The 12,162-nt window shown below is 40.2% G+C and overlaps 1 protein-coding gene across 5 annotated transcripts in view; it reads right to left on the bottom strand.

The window, feature by feature from the left end:
* The window catches only part of FNDC3B (fibronectin type III domain containing 3B), a 337,457-nt gene that overhangs the window by 27,976 nt on the left and 297,319 nt on the right, over positions 1-12,162 (bottom strand). For all 5 annotated transcript variants that reach the window (XM_036243400.1, XM_036243404.1, XM_036243403.1 and 2 more), the window contains one exon: positions 2,980-3,192. In XM_036243400.1, coding sequence (XP_036099293.1) covers positions 2,980-3,192 — 213 coding nt within the window. The remainder of the gene's footprint in view (positions 1-2,979; positions 3,193-12,162) is intronic.

Raw genomic sequence — 12,162 nt, 5'->3', positions numbered from 1 at the left:
AGGGAATGGGAGGGAGAGAGAGGAAGAGAGAGAGAAAAATCAACGTAAAAGGGACACATAGAGAAGCTGCCTCCCGCATGACCCTAACCAGAGCCGGCGATGAACTGCAACCGAAGTACATGCCCTTGACCGGAATCGAACCCGCGACTCATTGGTCTGTGGGCTGATGATCTAACCACTGAGCCAAACTGGCCAGGGCTGATAACATGCCATTTTTTTTTTTTTTTTTTGATAAAGAATTTAGCTGACAAATGATCTACAACATATTGTTTTAAGATAAAAAAGGTGGGAAGAACCTCAGAGTTCATCTTCTAGTTCAACCTCTATTTTATGAATGAGGGAAAAGAAAGACCAATAGTTGAGCAGCCAAAATAGACTCAACTCGTTTATCTGACAAATACCAAGCATGGAGTTATTAATTTTTATTGTGCTTCTGTTGCAAAATATGTCTGAAGACTAAGATGTCAGCAGCTCTACTTTCAAATACCCACAGTGACTGGTGAGTCGAGTCAATTAAAACAACAATTAAATTAATCTCTGGTTCTCACCTCAGCAGTAAGCAGGACATATCACATTTTTTTACATCCATAAACAGAACTTATTAGTGTTTAGTGAAATTGATGCATATGCTAATATGTATACTCATTCCAAAACCTACAACTAGAAATCACTTCAGCAACAATAAGTTCAATGAAACAGGCAGCTGCCACAGTGGAAGAAGACATGGTTCCTTTCAACTGAGCAGGCCAGGCGCAAATCCTAAAGACCCTCCAGAGGATGAGAATTGACAGAGACCATGCTAATAAGGATTACATATCCAACTCAAATGATTTCTCCCTGAGCCTCATGAGTCCAGACACAAAGTTAAAGGTTTGGATTCAAGGGGTCATTCACTGCAAGAGTTCTGTTTCAAGACTTACTAAGGAAGGCCATGTTCAAACCCAAATTAGGCCAACTGTCATCCTATTAAATCCCAGGAATATTACTTCACAAACAGAATGAGAATTTATTATGCTCTATATTCCCATCACTTTAATAACTTTCTGAGAGTACTGACTAATCTAATTTTAAAAAGATAAATCTGGACTCAAGCTCATAAAATTAAGAAAAATACTGTTCCTAATGGTAACTTTTCTTAAATTACCATTTAAATTTAGGCAAGTCATTTATTTGATTAAAAGGCCAGTCTTGAGTACTTTTTTTTTGAGGAAATAACATGTATTGATTACCAGATTCTGCTCTATTTTCTGTCTGGCATATTTAAATGTCTCACGACAACACACTCATTTGGACCAGTGCTCTGGAGCTTTTGTTTTGAGCATCTGCAGGTTCCCTGGAAGAGGCCTCGGGGGCTGCCCGCCCAGCACAGGACAGCAGCAAGAGGGAGGGGCTGATGTGCTGCAGAGCTGTCTCTGGTGCCACTAGAAAACATTCTCTCCAGAAGGTTCTCTCTACCACCAATGGAAGCCAACAGCCCAAGAAAAAAACATAAAAGCTTGTTTATGAATTTTCTCAAATGCTAGCTTTACATATTATCATGCTTTCCATAATTCTTGTTCTTGCCAGCCCTCTACAGTTAGTGGAGTCCCTACCAGTAAAATAATGAGCCCATGAAAATGTACCCAAAGGCACACAGCACAGTAAGATGAATGATCTCGTCTGTGAGTGAGTATGTGTTCATCTCTAACGAACCTACCAAGAGAAGCCTCACTTTCTCTGTGCTTGCTACACTGGGACTAGTTTCCAATAAGACACTCACTTTTTGTTCTTCTGTAGTCAGACTATGGGGTTTGACAGGTCTTTCAGAGTCAAATTCAAATGTCACCTGCTTCAAAAAGCCATTCCTGATCTTGGCAACCAGACAGTCACTGCTTCCTTCAAACTCCCAGAGCATTTTTCTCCTCCACCTGCCTCCTCCATACCCCAGAGCTCTTTTTTCCCAATGACACAAATGCTCTATGACCGTTTGCGGGTTGATAGGCGTCCGGAGGCAGGGCCTTGTTTTATCCTGATCCACTGAAGGCCCACCTCAAGCAGCACCTCCCACACAGCAGGATTCCACTGCACTGAGAGGAATCACAGTGCTCGAGGACAGAGTGGGGGGCGGAGACTGGACAAGGGTTTCTGTGCTACCCAAAACCAGCTCCCCCAGGAAAGGGCAGGACACTGTAATGCATAAAGGGGAAATGACAAAAACACTCCATACCCACACAGGCTCTGTGCCTCAGCAGGTGTGCCACAGGGGAGTAGCGAGGGTCTGTCCCACTTCTTCACCTGACTTCTTTGATTTGGACTTCTGGTAACAGAACATTCTGTCATCATTAACTTTTGTTCTGCATCTGAATTATTCTTAAATACAGGTCAGCTGCCCATCTTGTGATTGACCATTTTCAAAGGAAATGAAGTTAGGTTAAATAAATACTACGTGAAGGGCTGGATTTGATTTCTGTGGCTAAGAGTGTTTCCTGGGCATGGAGTCTTTTGAAGAATCTCCTATTTGCTCTGGTTAATTTGATATTGCATTGCCCACAGTTACAGAGTATAATCCCCATCTGTAAATCACCACAGCTATTTCAGATTGGTAAACATGTTTGTCCCGATGGTTACTGAATATTTAAAGAGATAACATTTCTTTCTGAGTCTTATTTCCCTCTGCATTCAGGACTAATTTAATGCTATTACATAGTGTAGATGTGAATTGAACAATTTTCTTCTTAGATAATTTCTCTCCATTATCTGACTTTGTGAAAGAAAAAACAAACACATATATTATCACATGCAGAGAAATCAGGATCTTCAGAATGTTAGCTTAGAAATTCCAAGTGAAGACTAGAGGGTATAACTTCTGAGTATAAAAACGCAGGACCTAAAGACACAGGACATCTTTCAATCAAGAGGAGGAGTGTTTTGGAGGACAAATGGAAGTAGGACTTCACCCCATGCCAAGCCACAGCATTTCCCGCATCCTCCTCGCCCTACCTCTTGTTTCTGTCCTCCAGCTGCAGCGTGTACACCATGTCGTCAGCAGCGTGTGTCTTGGCGTTGCTGTCTCCCCACTTCAGCTTCAGGCTCTGAGGCCCGGCTGCTGCACATTCAAGCCTAGGAGGCAAGGGTGGTAATGGCCGTGTTTTTGCTTTAATGAACTGACTAAAGGGTCCAGCTCCAATTTCATTTATGGCCTGAATCCTAATCCTAGAGAAAGAAAAAAAGTTAAAAATAAGAACACTGCAGGTTTAAGAAGCAGCAATTCCTCATAGGAAATAAACATCCTGTGGAGTATTTATTACTTGCCCCTAAAGCAACATCATGGAATTAAAAAAAAAACACAAAACAAATTAAAGTAATTCAAGACAAATAGCAAACTGGGCAGCTAGGAGGACAGATAGTACTCTTTCAAAAAAATAGCAAAAAAAAAAAAAAAAAGCCCATGAGCTAAGTTGTTGTCTGAGGGACGACATTCTAAAAACACGCTTTTATATTTTGTTCAGCCATCTCTTAGCTGCTTCAGAGTGAGTTTGGGAAGTAAGTGGGCTATAATGAATAAATGCATAGAGAACAAGTGAGTCTCCTTCAGAGTTCAAAAAGAAAGAACAGGGCTCTTCCACAGGGCATTCCTCCTCCCCTTCTCCAGCCTCACCCAGCAATCTATGCTGGTCCTTCCCAGGACCAAGTGCAAGCCCTGCTGGTAACAGGGTGTCATGAAGATGTGCAAAAATCCTAACTGGGTGCTTACTCTGGGCTGTGCTAGGGCAATACAGATATTAACACTGCCCTCTTCGAGGTCATCATACAACACATTGATGGATGGCACTGTTCCATGCACATCCTCAACACCTCTTCCTGCAGTAATGGAATGTTCTTGAAGCTTGTTTCCTCCTGGCATTTGGTGGCCTTTCTCCTCTATTCTGGGACCAAAGGACTCACACACAGCCCCATGCCCTCCTCTGCTCTCCCTGTCTTCTTCTGTACAATATGGGCCGTTCTCTCCGCAGCCTCAGACATTTCCACAACTTCACCCACATCAAGACCAGTACCAGGTCTGCATCTCCTCCTCCTCTTCACACCCTGTTACAGGGCCTCCAGGGGGAAACCTCCGTGCAGACCCCTTGCTAGGTCCTGGGCAGTGTGGTGTCACATTTAAACTTGAGTTGAATTTGAAACAGTGTTTTAAAACACATGATAATAAAAAATATAATCGCCCTGGCCGGTTTGGCTCAGCGGTTAGAGCGTCGACCTGCGGTCCGGAGAGACCCGGGTTCGGTTCCCGCTAAGGGCACGTACCTCGGTTGCAGTTTGTCCCCGGCCCTGGTTGGGTCGTGTGGGTGGCAACCACTCAATGTGTCGCTTTCACGTCGATGTTTCTCTCTCTCTCTCTCTTCCTCCCACTCTATCTGAACAAAATATCGAAAAAAATGTCCTCGGGTGAGGATTAAAAAAATAATAATAAAAAAATGAAAAATATAATCAAAGAGATAAATTCTTAGGAAACAGATTAGTTTAATATATTCCTAAAATTTAGGTTTATACACTTCTTCTTTACAACAATTATTGCCTATATATATTAAATAGAAAATATCATTTAAGTATTACTATAGCTAAATGCATCCTGTGACTTCAAATTAGCATTAATTATTCAAATTTAAAGAATTAATTCAGCAAGTCAATACTATAATAGGTCCGTAAATTGTTAAGAAGAAAAAATACAACAAACCAGATTAATTCCAGGTGAGATTGAGTGAGTATACTCCACCCTGTCTTTCCCACCCAAATGAAGCTACTGAACTTAGACAACATAAATGAGCAGCTATTTAAGAACCCTGAAAAGTAAATGGAGCTGGAGAATTTGAACTATCACCAAACCAGCAGTGAGTTTACCATTTTCCCCGCCATTGTCCCCCGATGGGACTCAGTGCAACCTGAAATCCAGGAGCAGACATCTGCAAAAGCAGGTTCTAGGAGAAGCCTGGCCAAACAGAGAGAAAGTGCACACTCACAGTGAATGGGAAATTCCCCATTCCTCTTTTTCTTTTGTACTTTCTTTCATTCCCTAGCCCTTAGCCAATTCATCATACTAACAGCCTAAAGAAGAAAAAAATCATATAATCATATCAAATAATACAAAAAAAGCACCCGATGAAATCTAACACCTATTCATAATAAAAGTTCTCAGCAAACTAGGGTTAGAAGGGAACTTTCTCAACCTGACAAGGGTATCTATAGAAATACCTACATTATACTTAATGGTGAAAGACTAAATGATTTATCTCTAAGATAGGAAACAAGGCAAGAATGCCTACTCTCACTATTCCCATTTAACATCATGTACTGAAGTCCTTGAGAGTGTGTGTGTGTGTGGGGGGGGGGGGTAGAGATATGGAAAATACAAAACAATGACACTGCTGAAAATATTAAAGAAGACCTAAATAAAGAGAGAGAGGGAGAGACATACTGTGTTCATGAATCATAAAACTACACAGAAAATAATGTTAATTCTCTCCCAATTGAGCTATAGATATAATACAATTCTAATAAAATTCCAGCAGGATTCTTTTAAGTAAGTAGATATAGATAAGTTCATTCTAAAAGTTATATGGAAAGGCAAAGGAACTAAAATTGCTAATACAAATTTGAAAAGAATAAATTTGGAACAATCACATTACCTGATTTAGGACTTACTATAAAGCTACAGTAATCAAGACAGTGTGGTACTGGTAAAGAGGCAGACTCACACACAGATCAATATAGCAGAACAGAGATTCCAGAAATAGAGTCACATAAATATGGCCAATTGATTTTTGACAAATGTGCAAAAGAAATTCAATGGAGAAAGAACAGTCTTTTTAACAAATGGTGTAGAAACAACTGGTTATCAAAAGGAAAAAAAATCTCAATCTAAAGCTCATTTTATTCTAAACTTAACTCAGAATGGATCATAGATCTAAATGTAAAATATAAAACTTTTAAGAACAGGAGAAAATACTTGTTACCTAAAATTAGGTAAAGAGATTTTAGATAGGATGTGAAAGACATGATTCATAACAGAAAAAAAAAAAAAAAAACCTTGAAAAAAACGAGGCTTCAAAAAATTAAAACCTTTTGCACTCAGGAGAATGAAGACAAGCTGGGAGACAGACTGGGAGAAAACATGTGCAAAGAACTCGTATCCAGAATGTATAAAGACCTCTAAAACTCAACAGTACCCAGTTTAAAAATGGCTAAAGACTGGAACAAACATTCCACGAAAGAAGATATACACATGGCAGACAAGCACATGAAAGGATATTCAACATCCTTAGCCATTAGGTAAACATAAATTAAAATGAAGATGGCCGGTGTGGCTCAGTGGATTGAGCTTCATCCCATGGACTGAGAGGTCCAAATGGCTAAAATAAAAAATACTTAATACCATGCTGGGAAAGATAAGGGGCAATTGAAACTGTCATATTTTGCTGGTAGAATACAAAATGATAGCCACATGGAAAACAGTTTACCTATAAAGTTTCTTATAAAGTTTAACATACACTTATCATATGACTCAGCAATTGACTTCTTGCCTTTACACTCTAGAGAAATTAAAATTCATGTAAACACAAATGATAACAGATCTATTCATAATCACTGCAATAATCCTTCATATTTAAAGAATTAATTCAGCAAGTCAATACAACTAGAGGAATATCTGCTCATATTTTAGATTTAGCAAATCTAGTCTCTGATAAAGTATAGCAAAAATTCCATTAAGAAGCTGTACTGTTCCCAGATTCAATTATATCAGCGGTTACATCAGGTCTCTTGTAGACAATGCAAGTTTGTCAATATAACATTGAAAGACTAAAATCACCCTTCCCTGCCTCCCAACATGAGTCTTATAAAACAGCTTTTATAGTACTAATACTAGAGTATTTTTCTATGATTGGGAAATAAGAAACTTTGCTGCAACTGGAGAAGAAAAACCTTTTTTGAAAGGTGGTGATTATGGTGGTAGAAATTATCACCCTTTTTTCCCTTTTCAGGAAAAGGGAATTAAGCCAAACATTAAGTTTCAGTCCTTCCTCAAAGGTGTAACATATTTCCTCACCTATGAGGTTTGTATTAATGTCTTCCTAGTGTGCAGACTGTCATGCCTTCCCTCTATTCTAGGCAGTTATTCCCAGAGCCCAGAAATCAAGAGGCTTTTCTTTCAGCTGCTTACTTATCGTCCTCCAGAGCTCCCCTTGTGTTCTGAGTTTTCCTTTGTGTGGCCCAAACTGCTCTTAGCTACTTTAATAAACAAAAGGAAGTAAGGTAATGGGCTGCTTAAGATTGTTGTTCTGCTAAGAAAAAAATACTGAGACCAGAATCATTTGTAAGAATTAAACTATTAAGTATCGATAAACTATCGATTTAATTTTTGATTTTTTTTTTTTTTGCAGTTTCACTTATTTCCCCAAAGGCTCCGTAGTGTTTTGACAGGTATTGGGTTCCTTGCATTGTAGCTCTATGGTTTTCTGATCTTTTACTGAGAAGTATTTGGTAGGCATATAGTCTTTGCCTTAAATATACAACAACAAGAAGAAGAACACTACAGCCATTTGGAGCTATGTTTGAGCTCACCATGAGCAAAGCTCACCCTCCTGAGTTAAAAAAATTTACGGACACGAAGTTATTGCTGAAATTAAATGATGGCAGTCATGTCCAAGGACTACTGTGGGGATTTGATCCCTTTATGAATCTAATGATAGAGAATGCGTGAAGATGGCAGCTTGTGGGCCACAGAACATTGGAATGGGGGAAATACGTGAAAATAGCATCGTGTTAGAAGCCTTGGAACGAGGATAGAGAAGGGCTGTGCTCCCCAGAGACATCAACTGCTTCCACGTGTCCCCCCCCCACAGCACCTGTTTACTACAATATAAAAATCGAGTTGTGTACATTTTCACATTAAACTTTTGTGAAATAAACTTCTATATTGATTTTTAAAAAATACTACAGTAGCATTTTAACTCTCTTTAGCATTGGGAATTCTGCTCATCACCTTGGTGACCTTGGGGAAATTATATCTTTCACAGTTTTCTTTAGTATAAAGTGGAGACAGTAATATCTTTGCTGCATTTATAAATAGGATTACTTAAGATATGGGATGTGGAAGGCACTTTATATATTTTTAGTATTTTATGCTCCACCACACAACCAGAAAAGAATTCAAAAGCACTTGGTGAACTTTAAAGGGCTAATTCATGGAGTTTCCATGAGTTGTTATTCTGATGACTCCTTCTGACACTGCCACTCCTCTCTAACAGTGAGGAATGTGCTGAGCACCCACGAGGAGAGCACTGCGCTGGGCACAGAAACATGCGCCTTCATTTTAGTGGCACTGTTCCACTACCTCACTGTATAACTTCAATAATCTGCTGATACTGTCTCTGTTCTTCCTTCCTCTAAATTATGGCCTGTCAACAGCTAACAAGACTGGCTTTTTAAACCATCCTCAGAAGGTGAGGGTGAGTCAGAGAGCTCAGGAACAGATGAAGATGTTAACAGTGACCACCAATGACCACCACCCAAACAGCACTGAATACTTCCTCCGTCCAAGGACTTGCACTACAGAATAGGAACTACGTAGTCATTTATTTCTCTTGCCTTTAGAGATGAGATAACTGCAATAAACTCAGAGGGTTTAAATAACTCAAGCTAAATGACACAGTGGATACTAGGTATTTAAGTCTACACTTGATATGTACAACACTTCCTCTCATTTCTACCTGACCCCATGAGGTAGAAATTACTTGTCTATTTTACAAGTGAAAAAACTGTAGCGGTCAAGTTTAGTCATTTGTCCTGACCTACACAGTGGATACTGGTCAGATCTGGGTGAGAACCTGGTCTTTTTAGGCTCAAAGTCTTTGGGAATTCTGACATTCCATATTCTACTAACATAACTGAGATGACAAATAGCTTCTAATCTAATCAAAAGACAATTTTCATTCAAACCACACTTTCAGTTCAACAACTGCTTTTTTTGCCAATGAAATAGGCATTTAAAACAGCCAACAAGAGGCCCTGGCCGGTTTGGCTCAGCGGTTATAGCATCGGCCTGCGGTCCAGAGAGACCCAGGTTCAGTTCCCGCTCAGGCACATACCTTGGTTACAGTTTGTCCCCGGCCCTGGTTGGGTCATGCGGGTGGCAACCACTCAATGTGTCCCTTTCACATCGATATTTCTCTCTTTCTCTCCCTCCCTCCCACACTATCTGAACAAAAAATGGAAAAAGTGTCCTCGGGTGAGGATAAAAAACAAAACAAAACAGCCAACAAGTGTATTTTCACATCATTTAAATAACTTTTTGTCTTGAAGTCAACTACTGAGATTTTATTTATGTATTAAAATTTTTTTTTTCTTTATTGATTTTTAGAGAGAAAGGAAGGGAGATGGAGAGAGAGAGAGAGAAACATCGATGAGAGAGAACATTGATTGGCCACCTCCTGCATGCCCCCCCCCCCCCCCCCAAGGATCAGGCCCACAACATGGGCATGTGCCCTGACCAGGAATCGAACTGGCGACCTCTTAGTGCATCGGTCAGCGCTCAACCACTGAGCCTCACTAGCCAGGCTCAACTACCTAGATTTTAAAATACTTGAATGTATCCCCCATTTTTACAAAAATGCATTTGTTTCAGTAAAAATGCATGGAAAACATTTTTCCATGTAGCTGATGCACTGAACTACTGTTAATTAGTTCTAACGATAAAGTCACATCCCAGGCGGAAGTAGAACTGAAATGAGACCAGGTCTTACTGCATTCGGGTAAATACAATAAGTACTCTGAGCCTAGAAGGCTGAGACAGCAGAACAAAGACTAAGGTAGTTATGGTTCATTTTGTTTTGGGGCGAAGAATGCAACAAGTGAAAATAATCTCCTAATTCCAGTGAGTGCTCACCTGGGACTAATGAGCAAAACAAACCTGAGGAACAAGTCTAAGAATTTACCTCAGAAAAAAATGACTTTCAAGTTTTATAAATTAATTAAAATCTATCTCAAACCCAAACTTGAGAAGTTTTCTCTTGGCTGAAGTAACATGTTAATCTTAAAATTCAGATAGGATCTGCACGGCATTTTTTTTAAAACACACATTGCATATCAGTTTTTGAAATCTTAAGCTCTGCAAATGCAGTATAAGAGAAATGGAATTTTGCTTTCCAATTTAGGGAAGTGATGTGACTCTGAGAAACTCTATCTTGGCCAGATTAATGCGAAAAATCTCTTCAAGTGTCCAGGAGTCTGCAATATCCTTCAATACACTGATAATACTGATTAAATAAATCAAATTAAGTAAGATAATCTTTGCCCTGGCGAGTTGCTCAGTGGTTAGAGCATCGGCCTGCAGACAGAGGGTCACAGCTTTGATCTCTTGATCTCAGCCCCAGTCGGGGTCATGCCTCAGGCAACTCCTTGATGTGTCTCTCTTGCAACTATGTTTCCTTCTCTCTCTCCCTCCCTCCCCCCCTCTCTATCTAAAGATCAATGGAAAAATATTCTTGGGTGAGGATTAACAACAACAAAAAGGAAGGATATTATTTTTCATACATTTTTATAAAAAAATCTATTAAAATATCTACCATCTAATTCTAGATGCCAAATGCATTCCTACTTCTAATCACAGCCTTCCATACACATACACACAATCAAATTTCTGACACCACCTGTATTAAAAGAAGAATGACTTTCAAAACAAACCTTCCTCACCTGGGGAAGGTGACTTTTCAGCCACAATCAGCCACGCTAGCATGAGGATGTCTGGAGTGTAGAGGTGGGCGGGGAGGATAGCCCCCCTTCTCCTATGAAGGGTTGGGGTAGGAGAGGCCTAAGAAGCAAAACATGGGCTTTTTACAACACCGCCCCCACACAACCAATCTAACACCTAATCATCTAATGAAGAGAATAATCACCAGAAAACTTCTAAAAAATACAACAGTATCATTAACACAGGAAATCTCTTGGGGGAAAAGGTGTGTTCAGGGTGCAGTCATCCAGAGAAGGCTTCCTGGAAGGGTCACCTGAGCTGGCTCCGATTCAGCCCCTGCTTCAACCCAGCTACAGCTCCTTGGAGACGGGGCCACCCTTCTGTCTCCAGGCACCGAGACTTGCTTTTTTTGTGTGCCCTGCCTTGATGGGGGTGGGGGTAGAGAGAACCTTAAATGTCTCCCAGCTTTCCACAGACACTTATGCCTGCAATGTGGTCACAGCTCACTTCTTTCCTTCCACACATCAGCAACAGAATTTATTCAGTGCTTACTTGCAATGTGTCAAGTCCCATACCAAGTGCCTTGAAATCTTATGTAAAACACACAACCACCCGGTTAGATAGTTCAAGTTATTATCCTGTTTTACAGATCAGAAAACTGAGGCAAAGAGAGTTTAATGACTTGCCAGAGGTCAGAGACAATAAGTGGCAGATCCAGGGTTGAAGTTAAGGCTGGCTGGTTGACTCCAGTGTGCTACTTCTGAACTATTCAGAATTTGTCTCATAATAAAGCCCACCTCACCTTGTTAGGATGAAATTATATATGATTCACTTCTTGACAGGCTAATGTAGTGCTTGACATAGAGCAGGGACTCAATAAGTGCTATTTTTATCCCCATTTTACCTAGCAAAAAAGAGTATAAACGAACATAACAAACAAATCTACCTTTCGTTGTTTGCCAGCTCAGTATGAGTCAGACATATAATGAGGTTGCCAAAAAAAGTAATGTTAGGCAACCTTACTAACTGTTCCATTGAAAAACAAGTAAGGTGCCTTTCTCTGAGCCAGCCAGCCAGCCCCATTCCTGGAGGCCTGGGCACACTACTCACTAAAGAGGCCATCAAGAAACAGGTCTCACCCAATGAAGGGGATGGAGGAGGTTACAGAAAATCCACAAGAGTCAAGACAGAAGTGAATGAAGTGAAATGGTTGAGTGGGAGACAGCTGACATTATAAGATAAGGAGCACTAGGTGCCCCCTGGGGACCACTAAACTACAGTATACAGGAGTGGGGCTCAGACTTCCATAGTTTGCAAAAGTACTCCAGGTGATTTTTATATAATTAACATTCAAGAGTAGGCAGAGGTTCTCAGACTTTAACATGCACTAAAATCTCCTGTAGGGCTATTTAAAGCAGAGTGTCTGGTCACACCCCTAGAGC

Source organism: Molossus molossus, unplaced genomic scaffold, assembly GCF_014108415.1.
Source record: "Molossus molossus isolate mMolMol1 unplaced genomic scaffold, mMolMol1.p scaffold_m16_p_5, whole genome shotgun sequence".
Lineage (NCBI taxonomy): Eukaryota > Metazoa > Chordata > Mammalia > Chiroptera > Molossidae > Molossus > Molossus molossus.
This window is presented reverse-complemented; position numbering and strand designations above follow the sequence as displayed.